Source organism: Salvelinus namaycush, chromosome 42 (assembly GCF_016432855.1).
Source record: "Salvelinus namaycush isolate Seneca chromosome 42, SaNama_1.0, whole genome shotgun sequence".
Classification (NCBI taxonomy): domain Eukaryota; kingdom Metazoa; phylum Chordata; class Actinopteri; order Salmoniformes; family Salmonidae; genus Salvelinus; species Salvelinus namaycush.
In genome coordinates this window covers 4558702-4583612 of record NC_052348.1, presented here as the reverse complement: position 1 = coordinate 4583612, position 24911 = coordinate 4558702, and the positions used below count along the sequence as shown (strand labels likewise).

Sequence of the window (24911 nt, the reverse complement as noted above, 5' to 3'; positions counted from 1 at the left end):
GTCGGTTACATAGGTTATCCAATGGTCTGATAGAAAAAATAAATGAAATTAAGAAACAGATGAAGAAGATTAGAGTTGGCCCATTTGAATTAAATGACAAATAAATAGTTTTTATACTTTAACTATTTGAATGTGGGGGTGACTACAACGTCAATCAAAACATTGACACTGAATTACTATAAGGTATTGCTCACATTTTTTAGGAATGCATCATTATGGAATTCACCTGTGAATATCGGTTTTGTCCAAGCAGAGAACCCGGCCCGTGTGAGAATCTCCACAACTCAGAGCCCGAATCATCTCCCTACAGTTCACAATCTCTAAAGCACATAAAACATATGATTCCGCAACTCAGAAAAAGATATTATTCAAATTGATTGGAAAGGAGATTAGACCTACTCAGTTTCCCTGTGATTATTATCCCATCTTGGTCCTCTTGAATCCACGCGACTGACACTTGTCTCCCCATTATTTCTGATAAACGCGACCACACTGTTACCTGCGGACAGATCCTGAATTTTCGATTGAGGTGTATATAATCAATGCAACTAATATCAGTTTTGGTCGTATCTAAACCATTCCGCTTCACTAAACCAAAGCCGTTACGACTATCCTCTCCCCATGAAATCATTGCTGTGTTATATTCCTAAACTATTCTATACAGATTCTAACACTTGAAGGACAGCACTTGGCGATGCTCCGTCTCAATGATGGGTATGAGATCAATATCATGCCAAATGTATTCACAAATGTAAATCAACAATCCAGAAATGTAAATAATTTTGCACAAATGTAAATCACCAATCCACAAATGTAAATCACTTTCCACAAATGTAAATCGCTATCAACAAATACAATTCACTATCCACAAACAAACACCTTTTGATTTGTATTTGTAAATCGATATATTGAACTAGAATTTTTTTTATCACTGCAGATATGCAGGTCATTTCCAAAGGCCTTCTCACGCGTAGAAAAAAAGTTATCACGCGTAGAAAGCGATTTGTATTCTTGGAAAAAAGGTTTGTAGCCATAGAAAGCGATTTCTATAAATCGCTGGCAGCCTCTCGTTCGGCCATGTTGATGCCTGCCTTTCAAGGCTGCAGAAATTATAGTATGGTAACCATAGTATGTCCAACGTAAATAATCGAAACCCTAGCCCTAGATTACTCTATATTTGCAACACTATTGCGGTGTACACCCGTTCCTCACCCAAATAGTTAAATTAGCTGGCCAGTGTGATAGCACCACTAAATGTGAAGGATATGTCGTACATTGTAAATTATTATAATCCATCGCTGTCTCATGTTGCACAGACGATGAGCATTAAGGAGACATAAATAATGCTTGAAACATTACCACCTAGTCGATACCTACCTATATGCATTTCAGTGGAACTGGCTCATACACTGACTTTATGCTGTCAGGAATTGTGAAAAACTGAGTTTAAATGTATTTGGCTCAACTGTATATATCATTGAGCTAATAAAGCCGCATACAAACATGGTCTCTTTTTTTGTTTTCTTGAGTAAATCAGCTTTGATTGTATCAGGTGTGAAGGTAAGACCCAGATGCAGACAACGTCGAATTAACAATGGTTTAATAATCCAACAGCGGTAGGCAATAGACAGGTCAAGGCAGGCAGAGGTCGGTAATCCAGAGGGGGGCAAAGGTACAGGTGGGCAGTTAGGCTCAGGGGCAGGCAGAGTGGTCAGGTAGGCGGGCTCAGAGTCAGGACAGGCAAGGGTCAAAACCAGAAGGGCGAGAAAAAGAGAGACTGGGAAAAGCAGGAGCTGAGACACAAAACTGCTGGTTGACTTGACAAACAAGACGAACTGGCAACAGACAGAGAACACAGGTATAAATACACAGGGGATAAGGGGGAAGATGGGCGACACCTGGAAGGGGGTGGAGACAATCACAAAGACAGGTGAAACAGATCAGGGTGTGACAGACTGGACTAATCATGTCCAGTCTGATCAACATCATACTTTCAAAATCTTAGCTAGCAGTCATCATCATGAATCTAGTCGACAATCTACCGGCAAATCCTTTTTAATCATTGTCATATGAAGAGAAATAATGAAGGGAAATTATAGATAAAACGTATCGGTGCTCATCGGCCATTGGACATAAACCTTTCACAACAAGTTGGAAATCGCAAATTCAACAATGAGTGGTTTGGAAGGAATCAGTGGCTAACTGCAAGCATTGCAAAGCAATCATTAGCCTGCTATTCAGTGGAGTGGCTGTGTTGTACCAAGTCTAAGATTAAGGGTCTCCTTTCCTAGTTTAAAATTATAAACATTCAACATTTTTGCCGCGCTCAAAACAACTGTTAACTCTGAACTGCAAAATCTGACTTTAGTGAGTTCAAGACAACTGGGAACTCGGAAAAAACGAGCTACGACTTTCGAACTTTCATCCAACTCGGAATTGTAAATCCGGGACTTGGGCCTCTTTCTAGAGCTACAACCTGAAGATCACTGACTTCATCATGATTTGTCCTTTTTTTCTTCTAGTTCCCATTTGTCTTGAAAGCACCATAAATCCAGAGAATGGCAGACTTTGATGACAAAGTTTGATGACAAAATTTGCCCACAAAGGACCGCTGCGCCACCTTCCTTTTCAAGTGAGCACAGCACAACAAGGTGAGTCCAAAAATGTATTGTATGCTGCTGCATAAATTATGCAATATGCCAGGGAGATATGTATACTGTAGCTGATAAAGTAATACTAAGTGTATGTTGTGTAGTAAGCTGTTAGTAGCCCATGTGCCTCACCCTCATAATTTGGTATTTTTTCACCTCTTAATTTCGCCTACTGTTCTGACTTGGTGGTGCACATGTAGCCTATAACCTGTTTTTGAGAAATGTAATCATTGATTATTGTAGGAGCTTTATTTGTCTGCTTATAATGCCCCCTTTATTTCTCCTGCGGTTCTGACTTGGTGTACACTGTAAGAACGGCCCAAGTTCTGAATTATGTTGCTGTACATTTCAAAAGTGCTGAACAAATAGTTATATTGACTACGTCCGTCCTAGCTCACTCATTGTCTTAATCGAAATTACGGATTGCCTGTCACGTTCCTGACCTGTTTTCCTTTTTTCTTGTATTTATTTAGTTGGTCAGGGCGTGAGTTGGGTGGGTTGGTCTATGTGTGTTTTTCTATGTTGGGGTTTTGTGTTCGGCCTGGTATGATTCTCAATCAGAGGCAGCTGTAGATCGTTTGTCCCTGATTGAGAATCATACTAAGACAGCCGGGGTTTCACGTGTGTTTGGTGGGTGGTTGTATCTCGTGTCAGTGTTCGTGCCACACGGGACTGTTTTCGGTTTTGTCACGTTTTGTTGTTTTTTGTATGTTAAGTGTTCAGTTCGATTCATTAAAATATCATGGACACGAATCACTCTGCTTATTGGTCCGACCCGTCTCGCCTCTCCTCGTCCGAGGAGGAGGAAGAATATTACGACGATCGTTACATTGCCTCTTATCCGCTTGTCATCCCCTGATGCCATAATTTGTACATCTCAATTGTCAGTAGAAACCATATTTGTTTAAGCAAGTCAGCCATATCAGCTATGTTTTTTGAAAAGGCAGTAAATGAGGCTGAATGAACTGTTTCGCTGCCAGACAAGGCTCCACTGATAGCCAGGTGTAGCAGTGGTAAGGATTCACTCCATGGTGCTGAAAAGAAAGCTCTGCTGTTGGGACAGCTTTATGTAGGCCCTAGCAGTTTGTGGGCACCGTTTGTCACCGTTATAGGGCAACTAATGTGATGTTTAGTGTTGTGTAGCTTAGTGGCTTTGCTGGCATGCATCCAATTATTTTGTTTTGTTTGCCCCACCAAGAATTACATGCTAAATTCGCCAGTGCATAACACATGTTTTTCCAGCAGCAGATTATGATTGATAATGTCAAAAGCTGCACTGAAGTCTAACAGAACAGCTGCCACAATCATCTTATTGTCAATTTCTTTGTCTAAGTGCCGTACATGTTGAATGCACTTCCCTGTAAGCATACTGAAAGTCTGTTGTTATACTGAACAAAAATATAAACGCAACATCCAAAGTGTTGGTCCCATGTTTCGTGTTTCATGTTTGAGCCAGTAAAGGGTGCTGTTATTGGTAGAGAGGTTTGCAACTCTCTTTGTTATTGGTCTATTCACGTATTTACCACCTGGTGAAGGAAAGTACGTGAACATGTTTTGTCATTTTTGGCAATGCAGACTGCTGTATGAGATAAATGAGAGAAATGTAATGAGATAAATGAGATAAAATGTCATTCTAAGCAGAACATTATTTGTTTCCAGGAAGTGTTTTGTTCGTATGTGGAGTTTGTCTGTAGGCGATTGCCTGGTATTTATTTGAAAATGACGTGGTAACAATAGGTGCTTTCTGGTACCTCAGTGAACAACTGGTAACTACCTGGTTCCAAACGATACCCAGTGGTGCTTGTTTAAATTAATTTAAAAAGAGTAATTGATTACTAAATATTATATAATAACCACTTCAGAATGTAATTTCTTAGTAAATATCAGGTAAACAGTGTAACTGATTAATCAATTCTTTGCAGGGGTAAAAAATTTAATTAAAAAAGTTAAATTACATGCACCAGCTTTAAGTTGCTGGGACCTCCTAATAACGTTTGATTCTATTTGACATCTCGATAAAAGCAACGGCTTCACCTTGCCTCTTGTTATTTTTGATTGCGTGTGTGTATGTGTGCGCGAGTGTTGGTGTTGTGTATGTGTGTGTGGTATTTTCAGAAGAAGAAGACAAGAGAATAGATGCAGTGAGTCCGAGAGCAGTTCTGGTGTTTCCTCAACATTCTTTTTTTACTTGCTACATCAACAAAACGGTGAGGGAGTCAGGATCACATTGCAGCCGTTTTTATATCAATAATTAAATAATTTAAGTAACAATTAAGTAGCCTACCTTACTGTAATAGTTTTCTATTAAAATGGTCAAAAAGAAACAAAAATAGCTTTTTAGCAACAACAAAAAATCTCACCAACATTAAAAGAAAAATGTATTGCAACAATAATAACAATATTACACATCAATACAGGGACATACCTGTGAATACAATGAATATATTAAATAATAGAACACCCCTCCCCCCTCCAAAAAAAGAATAATTGAGGACATAATTTATGTGACAAGGCAATGAGACATTCAGAGACATGACTTCTAATAATTTTTCCAACTTTTTAAGTTTCACAAGTTTGAGGGATTTATAAAATTGTACAAAAGAAGGAATTTTCCCACCCCATTTACATATAAGTATACCTGTCACGTCTGCTCCCGCTTCCCCTCTCTGGCACTCGAGGGCGCCAACCTGACCTACATTACGCACACCTGTCACCAGCATTACGCGCATCTGCGCTCATTGGACTCACCTGGACTACTTCACGTTTTGATTGCCTTCCCTATATCTGTCTGTTTCCTCTGTTTCATCCCCGTGTCAGCATTATTCTCATTATGTTTTCCCCTGTCCAGACGCTGTCAATATTCTGTTCCTGTCCGTGTTTCAGTAAATGTTCACTCCCTGTACTTGCTTCTCGTCTCCAGCGTCTGTCCTTACAATACCCAACATCAGGCTGTAATCATGGATGACACACTGACACTCTCTAGTGGTTAATTCGTGTAGGGGAGAGCTTGTTGAGGGCCACTATAGCGTGAGCAATGATTATGGTGGAGAGCGTGTTGAGGGCCACTAGAGCATGAGCAATGATTATCTACTGTATAGACCGGTGTGTGACATTGTGTTGAAATACAGTAGCCTTGCCTTTGCACTTAAGAGCTTCTCGAAGCAGATCTCAATAACTAGTAGTTCTTCATAGTCCAAATGGACCTCTCAGATATGTCATTTGGAGCAGTTTGGAGAAACTACATCACCCACGTTCCTGTCTTTTCTTGAACAGTGAATAAATCAAGTGAACGATGAACACCTGAAAAATGAGGAAGTGCAACTGTTTAAGGTAGGGATTGAAGATGGTGTTAAATCACAAGCATTGGACAACAAACACCTTTATTCAATCAATGCATACTCACACAGTAGCCAGAATAGGCAAATAGACTAGAGTCATTCTGTAATTGAAAAATTGCAGTTTTAACAACTATTTGCACAATTTATATACTTGGGTACATTCATGAATATGCAAGCTAGCATGAGTTTTACATCAAGTGTGTATGGAAAATACATTGATTGGTACTAAATTACAATTTTGAGAAAATACAATATTATCCAAATGCTGTTGATTTTGCTATAAGTGAGCCTCTTTTTAAATAAATCTAAACATTGCAATATGCACACTGCCTTAAAAAGCCAGTAAACACTATATGATTGAACTCTGCACCCATCAAAGCTGCACAACATAAACCTGAACATGTCTGACAATACATTACAGTAGCTGAACCTAAAATATTCACTATAATGGAGGTAAACACATTTTCTTTTCAAATAACCTTGAAAATAAAGTATTTACAGATGTTACGTTTTGGCAAATACATGCACATTTTAATTATATTTTTTGTAGCATTACTCAACAATTATACGTGCAGAGAGAGAGAGAGAGTCAGAGACAGGAATGTGAGGAAGATGGAGAAAGAACCTTCATATCTATATTGCTTGTTGAGCATCTCATTCCAAAATCATGACCTTGACCAAAACCTTCGCCTCTCCCGAGTCCGTACGGGTGTTGCAGCGATGAGACAAGACTGTAACTACCAATTGGATACCAACAAATTGGGGAGAAAAAGGGGTAAAAGTAACAAAAAAAACTATTTCTGTATGGACTTCACTTTATGCACAGGGGCATTGTCATACTGAAACAGGAAAGTGCCTTCCACAAACTGTTGCCACAAAGTTGGAAGCACGGAATCATCTAGAATGTCATTGTGTGCTGTAGCGTTAAGATTTCCCTTCACTGGAACTAAAGGGCCTAGTCCGAAGCATGATAAACAGCCCCAGATCATTATTCCTCCTTCACCAAACTTTGCATTGGGGCAGGCAGCGTTCTCCTGGCATCCGCCAAACCCAGATTCATCCGCCGGACTGCCAGATGGTGTAGCGTGATTGATCACTCCAGAGAACGTTTCCACTGTTCCAGAGTCCAATGGCGGCGAGCTTTACACCACTCCAGCCGAAGCTTGGCATTGCGCATGGGGATCTTAGGCTTGTGTGTGGCTGCTCAGCCATGGAAACCCATTTCATGGGTTTGAAACTTGGTAGTGAGTATTGCAACCGAGGACAGAGCAGTTTTATGCGCTACGCTCTTCAGCACTCTGCGGTCCTGTTCTGTGAGCTTGTGTGGCTTACCACTTCGCAGCTGAGCCGTTGTTGCTCCTATAACTTTCCACTTCACAATAACAGCCCTTACAGTTGACCGGGGCAGCTCTAGCAGGGCAAACATTTGACGAACTGACTTGTTGGAATCCTATGACTGTGCCACGTTGAAAGTCACTGAGCTCTTCAGTAAGGCTGAAGATTGCATGTCTGTGTGCTCGATTTTATACACCTGTCAGCAACGGGTGTGGCTGACATAGCCGAATCCACTAATTTGAATGTTTTGTGTAAAATATAGTGTACAAAAAAAAAGTAGGGGCTTGGATCAGAAAACCAGTCAATATCTGATGCGTCCACCATTTGCCTCATGCAGCGCATCTCATTCGCACATCTCCTTCACATAGAGTTGATCAGGCTGTTGATTGTGGCCTGTGGAATGTTGTCCCGCTCCTCTCCGATGGCTGTGCGAAATATTTGAATATTGGCGGGAACTGGAACACTCTGTCGTACACCTCGATCCAGAGCATGCCAAACATGCTCAATGGGTGACGTGTCTGGTGAGTATGCAGGCCATGGAACAACTAGAACATTTTCAGCTTCCAGGAATTGTGTATAGAGCCTTGCGACATGGGGCTGTGCATTATCATGTTGAAACATGAGGTGATGGTGGCGGATGTCAGCAAACCGCTCGCCCACACAACGCCATACACGTGGTCTGCGATTGTGAGGCCGGTTGGACGTACGGCCAAATTCTATAAAATGACCTTGAAGGTGGCTTTTGGTAGAGATTGGAACATTGAATTATCTGGCAACACCTCTAGTGGACATTCCTGCAGTCAGCAAGCCAATTGCACACTCCCTCAAAACTTGAGACATCTGTGGCATTGTGTGATGTGACAAAACTGCATATTTTATTGTGGCCTTTTATTGGGTTCAACTCAGCATTTGGTAGGTGAACCTAATATTTGGTGTAATCAGTGTATCAGTGGAGGCTGCTGAGGGGAAGACTACTAATAGCTGGAACAGAGTGAATAAAATGGCATGTGTTTGATGTATTTGATGCCATTTCACTTATTCCTCTCCAGCCATTACCACGAGCCCATCCTCCCCAATTAAGGTGCCACCAACCTCCTGTACAGTATATATGACTTGACTAGTACTTTTTCTGTCAGACTCTGCAATCATAACCGGTCAACCTTTAATACGTAACACTGCAGGTTATGCATGACCAATAACTAACAGTATTTTGTAGTACTACGCTAGAAGGACCTATATTGCCAATTGACATTACAGTGATAATCCCACTACACAATAAATAACTGCAGTATACTTTCACTGGGATTAGTGTGTGTGTGTAACCCACGCGTGGGTGTGTGCGCTTGTCCATGCGAGTGTGTGCATGCGACCGCTCGCGTGTGCATGTGAGTGTGTGTGTGTGTTATAAGGTGATGAGATGCTTATCAAAGAGAGGGAGAGCGGGTACTGGCATGTTTATGTAAGAGCCCAGAGCTCTGGATTAAATGTCTTCATGGAATCAAAGAGATGGATGGGTGGATTTTTATCAAACTCTCAGATTGTGTTTTAATACTGCACTATTTCCCATGATGATTAGTTTTAGTACACAGTGCACAGTACTTCACAGTACGTTCTCATGAAATACTTCCATGTTGATGGCTAAATGTGTGTGTGTGTATGTGTGCGTGCATGTGTGTCTGTGAATGTCTGAGTGTGTGTCTGCGTTTATCCCTCAGTGATTTAATGTGCTAAAAATTGCCTTAACCACAGTAAGTATACACCACGGTATATCACAAAAGCATAAAACAATCCTCGCTTACATATGACATATATCTCATACATTTAAAAAATAAATGGCACTGTACAATTCGTATAACGATAAAAGCAGCTTATGAATCAAATTTCAATAACAAAATGGAACATGCTATCATTCTCATTTATACTCAGGAAATTGCAGGCTGACAGAGAAACATTGAATACTCTATCTTTCCCCAGGTGCCTCTCTCTCTCTCTCTAAAAACAATATAAAAGCAGGGCATACAGTTCACAGCTGTTTCCATCTGTGTGGTATCAGTCTGCTGAACTGACGACAAGCTGATAAAGGATGTATGATTATGGTACAGAAAGACACATTAATAAACAATCTTCCCTTTTCAATATTTTGTGTTATATACACTAGGGTTCAAAAGTTTGGGGTCACTTAGAAATGTCCTTGTTTCCCATGAAAACATACATGAAATGAGTTGCAAAATGAATAGGAAATATAGTCAAGACGTTGACGAGGTTATAAATAATGATTTTTAATTGAAATAATAATTGTGTCCTTCAAACTTTGCTTACGTCAAAGAATCCTCCATTTGCAGCAATTACAGCCTTGCAGACCTTTGGCATTCTAGTTGTCAATTTGTTGAGGTAATCGGAAGAGATTTCACCCTATGCTTCCTGAAGCACCGTCCACCGTCCACCACCCTATGCTTCCTTGGCTCCACCGTCCACAGGGTATGGCATGGCGTTGCAGAATGGAGTGATAGCCTTCATTCTTCAAGATCCCTTTTACCCTGTACAAATCTCCCACTTTACCACCACCAAATCACCCCCAGACCATCACATTGCCTCCACCATCCTTGACAGATGGCGTCAAGCACTCCTCCAGCATTTTTTCTGCATCTCACGAATGTTCTTCTTTGTGATCCCAACACCTCAAACTTAGATTTGTCTGTCCATAACACTTTTCCAATCTTCCTCTGTCCAGCGTCTGTGTTCTTTATCCCATCTTAATCTTTAATTTTTATTGGCCAATCTGAGATATGGCTTTTTCTTTGCAACTCTGCCTAGAAGGCCAGCATCCCGGAGTCGCCTCTTCACTGTTGACGTTGAGACTGGTGTTTTGTGGGTACTATTTAATGAAGCTGCCTTGTGAGGCATCTGTTTCTCAAACTAGACACTCTAATGTACTTGTCCTCTTGCTCAGTTGTGCACCGGGGCCTCCCACTCCTCTTTCTATTCTGGTTAGAGCCAGTTTGCGCTGTTCTGTGAAAGGAGTAGTACACAGCGTTCTACGAGATCTTCAGTTTCTTGGCAATTTCTCACATGGAATAGCTTTCATTTCTCAGAACAAGAATAGACTGACGAGTTTCAGAAGAAAGTTATTTGTTTCTGGCCATTTTGAGCCTGTAATCGAACCCACAAATGCTGATGCTCCAGATACTCAACTAGTCTAAAGAAGGCCAGTTTGATTGCTTCTTTAACTTCTTATGGCTGCAGGGGCAGTATTGAGTAGCTTGGATGAAAGGTCCCCAGGGGGGCCCATAGTAAACTGCCTGCTCCTCAGTCCCAGTTGCTAATATATGCATATTATTATTACTATTGGATAGAAAACACTCTGAAGTTTCTAAAACTGTTTGAATGATGTCTGTGAGTATAACAGAACTCATATGGCAGGCAAAAACCTGAGAAGAAATCCAAACAGGAAGTGGGAAATCTGAGGTTGGTCGATTTTCAACCCAGCCCCTATTGAATACACAGTGGGATATGGATCTGTTTCCACTTCCTACGGCTTCCAATAGATGTCAACAGTCTGTAGAACCTTGTCTGAGGCCTCTACTGTGAGGTGGGGCTGAAGGAGACAGGAATGAGTCAGGTCTACCATGACCTGACCATGCTCTAATCATGCACGTTCACATGAGAGGGAGCTCTGTTCCATCGCACATCTGAAGTCAATGGAATTCTCCGGTTGGAATTGTTATTGAAGAGTTATGTTAAAAACATTCTAAAGATTGATTCAATACATCGTTTGACATGTTTCTACTGACTGTTACGGAACTTTTTGACATTTTGTCTGCTTTTAGTGAACGCGCTTCCTGACTTTGGATTTGTTTACCAAACACGCTAACAAAAATAGCTATTTGGACATAAATGATGGACATTACCGAACAAAACAAACATTTCTTGTGGGAGTCCTGGGAGTGCATTCCGACGAAGATCAGCAAAGGTAAGTGAAGATTGTAATACTATTTATGAGTTTTGTTGACTGCACAATTTGGCGGGTAACTGTATGGCTTCCTTTTGTGGCTTAACGCTGTTCTCAGATTATTGAATATTGTGCTTTTGCCGTAAAGCTTTTTGAAATCTGACACAGCGGTTGCATTAAGAACAAGTGTATCTTTAATTCTATGTAAAACATGTATCTTTCATCAAAGTATTTATGTTATTTGACGTGGCTCTCTGCAATTTCTCCGGATATTTTGGAGGCATTTCTGAACATGGCGCCAATGTAAACTGAGGTTTTTGGATATAAATATGAACTTTATCGAACAAAACATATATGTATTGTGTAACATGAACATCATCATCTGATGAAGATCATCAAAGGTTAGTGATTCATTTTATCTCTATTTCTGCTTTTTGTGACTCCTGTCTTTGGTTGGAAAAATGGCTGTGTTTTTCTGTGATTTTGCGGTGACCTAACATAATCGTTTGTGGTGCTTTCGCTGTAAAGCCTATTTGAAATCGGACACTTTAGTGGGATTAACAACAAGATTACATTTAAAATGGTATAAGATACATGTATGTTTGAGGAATTTTAATTATGAGATTTCTGTTTTTTGAATTTGGTGCCCTGCACTTTCACTGGCTGTTGTCATATCATCCCGTTAACGGGATTGCAGCCATAAGAAGTTTTAATCAGCACAACAATTTTCAGCTGTGCTAACATAATTGCAAAATGATTTTCTAATGATCAATTAGCCTTTTAAAATAATGAACTTGGATTAGCAAACACAACGTGCCATTGGAACACAGGAGTGATGGTTGCTGATAATGGGCCTCTGTACGCCTATGTAGATATTCCATAAAAAATCTGCCGTTTCCAGCTACAATAGTTATTTACAACATTAACAATGTCTACACTGTATTTATGATCAATTTGATGTTATTGTAATGGACAAAAAATGTTGCTTTTCTTTCAAAAACAAGGACATTTCTAAGTGACCCCAAACGTTTGAACAGTAGTGTATATGCCCAACCACCAACCCCTCCTAACAATCTTTCAGTGGGAGACTGCCTGAGGCAATAGCCAGTGAGTAATAGATGCGCGCACAAACACACACACTGGTAAACTACTGGTAAGCTCTGCCTTCATTGCTTAGTCCAGATGTCACAAATCTGCCTGTTGAGACAGCAGCCTACCAGATGTCCAGTCAGTGTCGTGAGATGGGGGTGTGGAAATGAGAAAAGGCAGGAATAAATGCTTTCGAAAGCTAAGCAAATAGAAAAAAAAATAGAATGTTTCTCACTGCATCAAGCCAGCAGAAAATACTTTTATAAAGAACAACCGCGTTTGCAGCAAACTCACAAGAAATAATTATGTTTGGTAAAATAAAAAAATATGTAAAGGCTTGCTTGGAATGTTTGAGGGACAGTTCGGAGGGCGAAACGTTGACAACGACTTTCCAAACCACTCGTGAACATTCTAGAAACTGGTTGTGGTCGTCATCAACATCTCAGGAGAATTGATCGTCGGCCATATCCTCGGGGTCACTGTAAAGGTTGGACTTGGCTACCGCCGGTTGGTTGCCATGGTTACCAGTGTTATCTCCGTTAACACTGGCATTGCCATGGCAGCTGGAGACGGCCTTTTTGAAGCTGTGGTGGCGATCGTTGGGGCTGTTGGTCCTGGTGTTCACGCGGGAGAGGGTGCACATGCTGCCTTGGTGACCGGATCGGTGGCGGGTGGTGTTGTTGCGCAGCTCCAGCTCGTCATAGCTGGATACCCGGACAAACGGGCACCAACAGAACACACGCTTGAAGCCCGCCCGGAACCTGTATCCAAACCACAACCCAAACCAGACAGATATACAATGAGTGCATGGTCAGATATTTCACATTTGAGGGGTGGCCAATGAATTCTGAAGAAGGTACACTGGTAGTTTTCTCATCTGGTCTTATTTATCTAGCCAGTGGTTGGCTAGGTTGTGTTCAGTAGGCACAAAGAAGAAAACATTTTAAACTGAAAATCTAAATGAGTTACGGGTAACCTGAGTTACCTTCATCGTATGTTTTGGTGCCTACTGAACAGCACTCAGGTGCTGGATCCTACCTGCTGTTGAGGCAGCAGTAGATGATGGGGTTGTACATGGTGGAGCTCATGGCCAGCCACAGCACTGACAGGTAGACCTGCTGGATGGACTTCCACCTCATCAGAGCCTTGTTGAGGCCTGTCACGATGAAGTAGACGTGGTACGGCAGCCAGCAGAGGGCGAAGGTCACCACCACGATGATCATCATCTTCACCACCTGGGGGTTAGGAAGGGGATAGTGGGACGATTGGAGGAATAGAGAGACAGGGAAGAAGGGGGAGACAGGGTGGAAGAGAGGGAGGGGGAGAAAGCAATGAGAAAAAGAGAGGAGAGAATAAGAAGAGAGAGAGAGAGAAAGAGGAAAATCAAAGTATATTGTCTTTATTCTGTGTAGCTTTGAGACTTGATCAAAAATCAACAGTTGGTCGGCCACCTCATGCCAGGTTTCACAGAGAGCCTGATTCTGAGATGGACAGAATGTGTGACACTCAATATATTCTCACAAGCGTGGGCACCATGATTGATTCATCATCAGGTTGGCATTTTCATTCCGTCCTGGAAGCCACAGCAATTTAGGATATACTTTTTTCATCACGACAACCCCTTTCAAAAGAACCACACAACCTCAAAATAGAAATGCGTCATTTGCACATAAATGGTCAGAACAACCATTGATGGTCCATACATTGGAGATGGTAGAGCCACAATAGAATTAGGTGCATTCTATAACCTGACAATCTAGGGCCATCCCAAAGGAAGCAGCTCACTTCGAAGATCCTGTGAAATTCTTGAACTGGTTGTGTCATTTAAAATCATCAAAGGGCATTTCTAAACTTGAAATCAGATCTGCATTCGTAAAAAGTTAGCACTTTGTTGCCTTGTATGGAGGAGTTCTGACAAATTTAATCTAATTAGAATTTGACTCTTGTTTCTTTACACCGAATATCAAAGCTCAGACACGTCTGGACCATGCAAACTGCACTATGTCCGTCTTGTCAGTGAGGAAGATTTTTGTCCATGTACAGTTAAAGTCGGAAGTTTACATACACCTTAGTCAAATACATTTAAACTTAGTTATTCACAATTCCTGACATTTAATCCTAGTAAAGATTCCCTGTCTTAGGTCAGTTATGATCACCACTTTATTTTAAGAATGTGAAATGGCAGAATAATAGTAGATAGAATTATTTATTTCAGCTTTTATTTCTTTCATCACATTCCCAGTGGGTCAGAAGTTTACATACACTCAAATAGTATTTGGTAGTATTGCCTTTAAATTGTTTAACTTGGGTCAAACGTTTCGGGTAGCCTTCCATAAGCTTCGCACAATAAGTTGGGGGAATTTTGGCCCATTCCTCCTGACAGAGCTGGTGTAACTGAGTCAGGATTGTAGGCCTCCATGCTCGCACACGCTTTTTCAGTTCTGCCCACAAATGTTCTATAGGATTGAGGTCAGGGCTTTGTGATGGCCACTCCAATACCTTGACTTTGTTGTCCTTAAGCCATTTTGCCACAACTTTGGAAGTATGCTTGGGGTCATTGCCAATTTGGAAGACGCATTTGCGACCAAGCTTCAACTTCCTGACTGATGTCTTGAGATGTTGCTTCAATATATCCACATAATTTTCCTGCCTCATGATGCCATCTATTTTGTGAAGTGCACCAGTCCCTCCTGCAGCAAAGCACCCCCACAACATGATGCTGCCACCCTCGTGCTTCACGGTTGGGATGGTGTTCGTCGGCTTGCAAGCCTCCCACTTTCTCCTCCAAACATAACGATGGTCATTATGGCCAAACAGTTCTATTTTTGTTTCATCAGACCAGAGGACATTTCTCCAAAAAGTACAATCTTTGTCCCCATGTGCAGTTGCAAACCGTAGTCTGGCTTTTTTATGGTGGTTTTGGAGCAGTGGCTTCTTCCTTGCTGAGCGGCCTTTCAGGTTATGTCGATATAGGACTCGTTTTACTGTGGATATAGATACTTTTGTATCTGTTTCCTCCAGCATCTTCACAAGATCCTTTGCTGTTGTTCTGGGATTGATTTGCACTTTTCGCACCAAAGTACGTTGATCTTCCTGAGCGGTATGAAGGCTGCGTGGTCCCATGGTGTTTATACTTGCATACTATTGTTTGTACAGATGAACGTGGTACCTTCAGGCGTTTGGAAATTGCTCCCAAGGATGAACCAGACTTGTGGAGGTCTACAATTTGTTTTATGAGGTGGTTGGTTTGTTTGGTTTGATTTCTTTTGATTTTCCCATGATGTCAAGCAAAGAGTCACTGAGTTTGAAGGTAGGCCTTGAAATACATCCACAGGTACACCTCCAATTGACTCAAATTATGTCAATTAGCCTATCAGAAGCTTCTAAAGCCATGACATAATTTTCCTGGAATTTTCCAAGCTGTTTAAAGTCACAGTCAACTTAGTGTATGTAAACTTCTGACCTACTTGAATTGTGATACAGGGAATTATAAGTGAAATAATCAGTCTGTAAACAATTGTTGGAAACATTACTTGTGTCATGCACGAAGTAGATATCCTAACCGACTTGCCAAAACTATAGTTTGTTGACAAGAAATTTGTGGAGTGGTTGAAAAACGAGTTTTAATGACTCCAACCTAAGTGTATGTAAACTTCCGACTTCAACTGTATCTTCACTGTTGTGTTCACTATTGTGTTACTACTGTGTCATCACTAAACCAGGTACAGTAGGTCATCTCATGATATTGTCTAATCAACTATACTATGTTCACAATGTCATGTGACAAGATGGCTGCCAGCCATAGAGCAATAGTGATTGTGATCTCCAGTGAATGGTTAGTCTGTCAGTCAAACAGTCTGAGAAACTCCCCAAAGCCTTTCACATAGATTCTATTCTCTCACTTTGCTCTTTAGATTTAACCTATATTCGCTAAACCTTTGAGATTCTCCAATGAGCATGCCTTTTAGTCCAGCACTCGGCTTAATCTGTGTCAGGGAAACAGTAGTAGTTGAATGCAAAGCACTAAATGGTGGAAAAGTGTTTATATACTGATATTGTCATGTTTTGTCATTTGATTATCATGTCTTGTCCCTGTGCTTCCCTTCCTTTTGTCTCCCTCTGCTGGTCTTAGTAGGTTCTTTCCCTCTCTCTTCCCCTCCCTCTCTTCCTCTCTCGCTCTCTCTCTATTGTTCCTGCTCCCAGCTGTTCCTCATTCTCCTAACTACCTCATTTAATCTTTCACACCTGTCCCCTATTTTACCCTCTGATTAGAGTCCCTATTTCTCCCTCTGTTTTCCGCTTCTGTCCTTGTCGGATTCTTGTTTGACGTTTGCTGTTCCTGTGTCCTTGTTCCGCCCTGTCGTGTTCTTTGCCTTCTTCAGATGCTGCGTGTGAGCAGGTGTCAATGTCAGCTACGGCCAGTGCCTTCCTGAAGCGACCTGCAGTCTGTGGTCGCGTCTCCAGTCCTTCCTCTCTGTTGACGAGAGGATAGTATCCAGGAGAATCATTATTTGTTTTATTCTGGAATAAAGACTCTGTTACTATTACGTCGCTTTTGGGTCCTCATTCTGCAGCATAACAGAAGAATCCGACCAAGATGGACCCAGCGACTATGGATTCTCTCAACACTGCCGTCGAGTTCCAGGGAGCAATGCTCGGCAGACACGAGCAGGAATTGTTTGCTGCTCGTCATGCCGTTGAGACCCTGGCCGCTCAGGTCTCCGATCTCTCTGGACAGTTTCAGAGTCTTCATCTCGTGCCACCAGCTACTTCCTGGTCTTCCGAGTCTCCGGAACCTAGGGTTAATAACCCACCATGTTACTCTGGGCAGCCCACTGAGTGTCGCTCCTTTCTCACCCAGTGTGATATTGTGTTCTCTCTCCAGCCCAACACGTACTCAAGAGAGAGAGCTCGGATCGCTTACGTCATATCACTCCTTACTGGTCGGGCTCGGGAGTGGGGCACAGCTATCTGGGAGGCAAGGGCTGAGTGTTCTAACGATTATCAGAACTTTAAAGAGGAGATGATACGGGTTTTTGATCGTTCAGTTTTTGGGAAGGAGGCTTCCAGGGCCCTGGCTTCCCTATGTCAAGGCGATCGATCCATAACGGATTACTCTATAGAGTTTCGCACTCTTGCTGCCTCCAGTGACTGGAACGAGCCGGCGTTGCTCGCTTGTTTTCTGGAGGGACTTCACGCTGAGGTTAAGGATGAGATTCTCTCCCGGGAGGTTCCTTCCAGCGTGGACTCTTTGATTGCACTCGCCATCCGCATAGAACGACGGGTAGATCTTCGTCACCGAGCTCGTGGAAGAGAGCTCGCGTTAACGGTGTTTCCCCTCTCCGCATCTCAACCATCTCCTCCCACCGGCTCAGAGACTGAGCCCATGCAGCTGGGAGGTATTCGCATCTCGACTAAGGAGAGGGAACGGAGAATCACCAACCGCCTTTGCCTCTATTGCGGTTCTGCGGGACATTTTGTCATGTCATGTCCAGTAAAAGCCAGAGCTCATCAGTAAGCGGAGGGCTACTGGTGAGCGCTACTACTCCTGTCTCTCCATCAAGATCCTGTACTACCTTGTCGGTCCATCTACGCTGGACCGGTTCAGCTGCTTCCTGCAGTGCCTTGATAGACTCTGGGGCTGAGGGTTGTTTTATGGACGAAGCATGGGCTCGGAAACATGACATTCCTCTCAGACAGTTAGGGAAGCCCACGCCCATGTTCGCCTTAGATGGTAGTCTTCTCCCCAGTATCAGATGTGAGACACTACCTTTAACCCTCACAGTATCTGGTAACCACAGTGAGACCATTTCCTTTTTGATTTTTCGTTCACCTTTTACACCTGTTGTTTTGGGTCATCCCTGGCTAGTATGTCATAATCCTTCTATTGATTGGTCTAGTAATTCTATCCTATCCTGGAACGTTTCTTGTCATGTGAAGTGTTTAATGTCTGCTATCCCTCCTGTGTCTTCTGTCCCCTCTACTCAGGAGGAACCTGGTGATTTGACAGGAGTGCCGGAGGAATATCATGATCTGCGCACGGTCTTCAGTCGGTCCAGAGCCAGCTCCCTTCCTCCTCACCGGTCGTATGATTGTTGTATTGATCTCCTTCCGGGGACCACTCCCCCTCGGGGTAGACTATACTCTCTGTCGGCTCCCGAACGTAAGGCTCTCGAGGATTATCTGTCTGTTTCTCTCAACGCCGGTACCGTGGTGCCTTCTTCCTCTCCCGCCGGAGCGGGATTTTTCTTTGTTAAGAAGAAGGACGGTACTCTGCGCCCCTGCGTGGATTATCGAGGGCTGAATGACATAACGGTTAAGAATCGTTATCCGCTTCCCCTTATGTCGTCAGCCTTCGAGATTTTGCAGGGAGCCAGGTTCTTTACTAAGTTGGACCTTCGTAACGCTTACCATCTCGTACGCATCAGAGAGGGGGACGAGTGGAAAACGGCGTTTAACACTCCGTTAGGGCATTTTGAATACCGGGTTCTGCCGTTCGGTCTCGCTAATGCTCCAGCTGTCTTTCAGGCATTAGTTAATGATGTACTGAGAGACATGCTGAACATTTTTGTTTTCGTTTACCTTGACGATATCCTGATTTTTTCACCGTCACTCGAGATTCATGTTCAGCACGTTCGACGTGTACTCCAGCGCCTTTTAGAGAATTGTCTCTACGTGAAGGCTGAGAAGTGCGCCTTTCATGTCTCCTCTGTCACTTTTCTTGGTTCTGTTATTTCCGCTGAAGGCATTCAGATGGATCCCGCTAAGGTCCAGGCTGTCAGCGATTGGCCCGTCCCTAAGTCACGTGTCGAGTTGCAGCGCTTTCTCGGTTTCGCTAATTTCTATCGGCGTTTCATTCGTAATTTCGGTCAAGTGGCTGCCCCTCTCACAGCTCTGACTTCTGTCAAGACTTGCTTTAAGTGGTCCGGTTCCGCCCAGGGAGCTTTTGATCTCCTCAAGAAGCGTTTTACATCCGCTCCTATCCTTGTTACTCCTGACGTCACTAAACAATTTATTGTCGAGGTTGACGCTTCAGAGGTGGGCGTGGGAGCCATTCTGTCCCAGCGCTTCCAGTCTGACGATAAGGTTCATCCTTGCGCTTACTTTTCTCATCGCCTGTCGCCATCGGAACGCAACTATGATGTGGGTAACCGCGAACTGCTCGCTATCCGTTTAGCCATAGGCGAATGGCGACAGTGGTTGGAGGGGGCGACCGTTCCTTTTGTCGTTTGGACTGACCATAAGAACCTTGAGTACATCCGTTCTGCCAAACGACTTAATGCACGTCAAGCTCGTTGGGCGTTGTTTTTCGCTCGTTTCGAGTTCGTGATTTCCTATCGCCCGGGAAATAAGAACACCAAGCCTGATGCCTTATCCCGTCTCTTTAGTTCTTCTGTGGTTTCTACCGACCCCGAGGGGATTCTCCCTGAAGGGCGTGTTGTCGGGTTGACTGTCTGGGGAATTGAGAGACAGGTAAAGCAAGCGCTCACTCACACTGCGTCGCCGCGCGCTTGTCCTAGTAACCTTCTGTTTGTTCCTGTCTCTACTCGTCTGGCTGTTCTTCAGTGGGCTCATTCTGCCAAGTTAGCTGGCCACCCCGGTGTTCGGGGTACGCTTGCTTCTATTCGCCAGCGGTTTTGGTGGCCTACTCAGGAGCGGGACACGCGCCGTTTCGTGGCTGCTTGTTCGGACTGCGCGCAGACTAAGTCAGGTAACTCTCCTCCTGCCGGTCGTCTCAGACCGCTTCCCATTCCTTCTCGACCATGGTCTCACATCGCCTTAGACTTTATTACCGGTCTGCCTTCGTCTGCGGGGAAGACTGTGATTCTTACGGTTATCGATAGGTTCTCTAAGGCGGCACATTTCATTCCCCTCGCTAAGCTTCCTTCCGCTAAGGAGACGGCACAAATCATCATTGAGAATGTGTTCAGAATTCATGGCCTCCCGTTAGACGCCGTTTCAGACAGAGGTCCGCAATTCACGTCACAGTTTTGGAGGGAGTTCTGTCGTTTGATCGGTGCTTCCGTCAGTCTCTCTTCCGGGTTTCATCCCCAGTCTAACGGTCAAGCAGAAAGGGCCAATCAGTCGATTGGTCGCATTTTACGCAGCCTTTCGTTTCGAAACCCTGCGTCTTGGGCAGAACAGCTCCCCTGGGCTGAGTACGCTCACAACTCGCTTCCTTCGTCTGCTACCGGGCTATCTCCGTTTCAGAGTAGTCTTGGTTACCAGCCTCCTCTGTTCTCGTCCCAGCTCGCCGAGTCCAGCGTTCCCTCCGCTCAGGCTTTTGTCCAACGTTGTGAGCGCACTTGGAGGAGGGTCAGGTCTGCACTTTGCCGTTACAGGGCGCAGACTGTGAGAGCCGCCAATAAACGTAGGATTAAGAGTCCTAGGTATTGTCGCGGTCAGAGAGTGTGGCTTTCCACTCGTAACCTTCCCCTTACGACAGCTTCTCGCAAGTTGACTCCGCGGTTCATTGGTCCGTTCCGTGTCTCTCAGGTCGTCAATCCTGTCGCTGTGCGACTGCTTCTTCCGCGACATCTTCGTCGCGTCCACCCTGTCTTCCATGTCTCTTGTGTCAAGCCTTTTCTTCGCGCTCCCGTTCGTCTTCCCTCCCCCCCTCCCGTCCTTGTCGAGGGCGCACCTATTTACAAGGTACGGAAGATCATGGACATGCGTTCTCGGGGACGTGGTCACCAGTACTTAGTGGATTGGGAGGGTTACGGTCCTGAGGAGAGGAGTTGGGTTCCATCTCGGGACGTTCTGGACCGTTCGTTGATTGATGATTTCCTCCGTTGCCGCCAGGGTTCCTCCTCGAGTGCGCCAGGAGGCGCTCGGTGAGTGGGGGGGTACTGTCATGTTTTGTCATTTGATTATCATGTCTTGTCCCTGTGCTTCCCTTCCTTTTGTCTCCCTCTGCTGGTCTTAGTAGGTTCTTTCCCTCTCTCTTCCCCTCCCTCTCTTCCTCTCTCGCTCTCTCTCTATTGTTCCTGCTCCCAGCTGTTCCTCATTCTCCTAACTACCTCATTTAATCTTTCACACCTGTCCCCTATTTTACCCTCTGATTAGAGTCCCTATTTCTCCCTCTGTTTTCCGCTTCTGTCCTTGTCGGATTCTTGTTTGACGTTTGCTGTTCCTGTGTCCTTGTTCCGCCCTGTCGTGTTCTTTGCCTTCTTCAGATGCTGCGTGTGAGCAGGTGTCAATGTCAGCTACGGCCAGTGCCTTCCTGAAGCGACCTGCAGTCTGTGGTCGCGTCTCCAGTCCTTCCTCTCTGTTGACGAGAGGATAGTATCCAGGAGAATCATTATTTGTTTTATTCTGGAATAAAGACTCTGTTACTATTACGTCGCTTTTGGGTCCTCATTCTGCAGCATAACTGATATGACATCCCACAGATATAGACATCCTAAAGACTTAAATTTAACTACAGTATGTCTCTGGGCTTGGTCATGTTTAACACGTATTACATATGATACATGAAAAATGCTAACATCAGGGATATTTACTTGCATTGGTTTTGGGCCAAGAGTGCAAAATAAGTTAGCGTCTGGAGATAGTGGCCATTTAAACCAAACCAGGATTGCTCTTTTACCTTGTACATAGACTGCTTACAGGGTAAGGAAACTAATATATCACTTTGTTATTTGGCCGAACTATCCTTTTAAAACTCCCAAGTAGAAAATAAATACAAATACAGCAGTACTTCAGCTCCTTAAGGTCGGAATTGAATCCCCTTGATGTAGGAGCTCTGAAGTCAATCTCACTTTGGTGGAGAAGACTCCACCAAACTGGTGTTAGCCCTTCATCACAGACTAAGGATAGTCATACAGGGAACAACAACAAGGGCATCTGACGATGAATGGTTTGGTCGTGATCGCAGTCTGTTGGGGCACACACGAACACAACTCCAAAAAAGGCACGAAAAAACATTTTACGACAGCTGCTTGGGTTAAACAAGTTAGGCTAAATGAATTAGAAGAAGGTGCTCTTTAGAGGGGTTCATAGTTGAAAACATTACAAAACACTCTTCGGTGATGAAATCAGCATTTACATTCTTTAGCTTCTCTCAAGTGGTTTCACAGCTTTGACAATGGATCACATTGAAACGCAGGTCAAACTTTATTCATTAACTTCCAACATGGAAAGGATAATCAAGTGATCAATCAAGCTGTCAGTTACCTTGTTTATGAACAATAACAATTAGGAGCTTATAATCACGGATCAACTAGCTCTACCTGCATTCTCTTCTGGATGGTTAATAATGTGGCCTAAAGCTTATGAAGCGGTGGCATCTCTTTGTATGTACAGTGTGTCTGGGACTCTGGGTCTAATGACGAGCAAATGGTGTCTGGTAGAATTCTCTCCGGAGCTACATAAAGCGGGAGAAAGGGTATCCATGACGCATTACACAGCAGGTAGTTGACGCGAGAGCACTGGTGGTCTGCCGAAGCTGTCACAGCATTGGGTAAGTTGAGCTTGGTGGGAACAGATCGCTGACCTCGTGATAATTACTTTTAATCTGACCACCGAGTAGGACCTGACGGTTTGACAATGGGTGACATTCAGCCTAATGAACCTCTCTCAGCCCTCTTCTAGCTAAGGTTAAAAGGGTTTGGCAGGGACGTTAATGGCCAAATCCAGCAACAGGCTTATAAAAATGATCCAGTCAGTTAGCAGGTGCTTTTATCCTAAATGACTTCTAGTCTGTATTTATGGCCCATTCAAACCCACTGAGGAATTGGAACTGTGTATAAGTGCAAGGTTAACTAACCCTCCATCACTGCGTTGCTCAAACTAAGTCAAAGGAAATCAGGTTCATGTGAGGTGCATTTCACAACAACAACAACAACAAAAACTATAAAACAATCAAAAAGAGAACCAGTTCTGAAATAAGAGCAAGTAACAACACCAAACATGTGCTGGTGCCGAGATCAAATGTCAGGCGGGATCACAGGGTACATCCCTGGTTGAAACTGTAAATTATTACGGTTTCATGGCTTCAGCTATCTGTCCAAAACAAAGACCTAGGTGTGCTGATCCCCCCCCCCCCCCCCCGTAATCTGAGTGTAATCCTCATGAATAAAACAATAACAACCCTGAAATACAGACTGGGTTCCCTCACAGGGTGTCCTTGAATAATCCCATATCCCAATAATTCCCATATCTAGTAGACGTGTCATATTGGCCATTGCCTTTCTATAATCTGTGCTCATGTAACGTTAAACCCACATCTGGCCTAATAGATGTTAGTCATACGGGTTCAAATGACCTGAATCCTTATGGATAACTGTGGGGACCAGGGGCCGTAAGTCAAGCATATCAAGCATCTCAGAATAGAAGTGCTGATTTGTGACCAGTTTTGCTTTTTAGATCACAATGAATGAGATAACATGGGCAGGGGGAGCCTGATCCCAGATCAGCACTCCAAGCAAAGACGAATGAAGAGATACACTGTGTCCAGTTAATAGAATGCATTGTCATCTCTAAAGAGGACACTAATCTCTGCTGTTTCCCTGCGTAATGTTGGATTACCTGATGGGTAGCCAAATCCAGTGGGGAATACAGAGAGATCATTGTCTCATGATTGTGCCAGTTAAAATGAATGGCTGAATCTACTGAATTCAATGAATGGTTGACGCGTTGGTTTACAAATGGAATACACATGCTTTACCAATGGACCTTATGTGTATAATGGAGTTGTATTTTTGCATTACCTTCCTCTTGGCTGTGAGCTGGCTGTGGTAGTTGTCTGATGCTTCCCCCGGGATCTCTCCTCCCCACAGCGTCACCCCCACAATGGTGTAGGTGATACCCATCACCACTAGGGGCAGCACATACACCAGCACAGTCACAATGATATGATACCTGTATGCCAGAGAAGAATAGATAGCTGTAAGAGGAAGGAAAAGCAGAGCATTCCTGTGAATGTAATGGAAAAACATGGTAATTTTGTAAATGATAGTTAATCTATTTCACATTTATATTCATTAGTCTAGTTTGCTCTCCTCCTTAACTAGTCTGCACTGGTTGTGACAGGAGAGCAGATACCTGATAAATAGATAGATCTCTATCTAACTAATCTCGCTATCCTGTGTGTAGTAAATTCCCATACTCATACGGACTGACTTTCCAATTACCTAATCGCCACCCAGTTCTTCCTGCAGAAGCGGGACCCTCACCACCTTAAATGAACTCACCTGTATGCAATCAATGTGGCAACCCGACAAACCTTCAGTTAATTCCAGTCTTTGTTGATACAAACAATTATTCAAGGATGTGTTTATTCAAAGTACACTGAACAAAAATATAAACTCAACATGCAACAATTTAAAATATTTTACTGAGTTACAGATCATATAAGGAAATCATTCAATTTAAATCAATTAATTAGGCCTTAATCTATGGACTGGTAATACAGATATGCATCTGTTGGTGGCCACAGATATCTTTAAAAAACGGTAGGGGCGTGGATCAGAAAACCAATCAGTATCTGGTGTGACCACCATTTGCCTTATGCAGTGCGACACATGTCCTTTGCATAGAGTTGATCAG

General features: G+C 43.4%; 1 protein-coding gene across 1 annotated transcript in view; it reads right to left on the bottom strand.

Moving 5' to 3' along the window:
• Window positions 1-12804: 12804 nt before the first annotated feature.
• Window positions 12805-24911, bottom strand: part of LOC120034714 (neuromedin-K receptor-like) — a 36888-nt gene continuing 24781 nt past the window's right edge. Inside the window, exons 3-5 of the mRNA XM_038981322.1 lie at window positions 24074-24224; window positions 13401-13597; window positions 12805-13123 (exon numbers count right to left, since the gene is read on the bottom strand). Of these exons, the coding sequence (XP_038837250.1) occupies window positions 12805-13123; window positions 13401-13597; window positions 24074-24224 (667 nt within the window). The remainder of the gene's footprint in view (window positions 13124-13400; window positions 13598-24073; window positions 24225-24911) is intronic.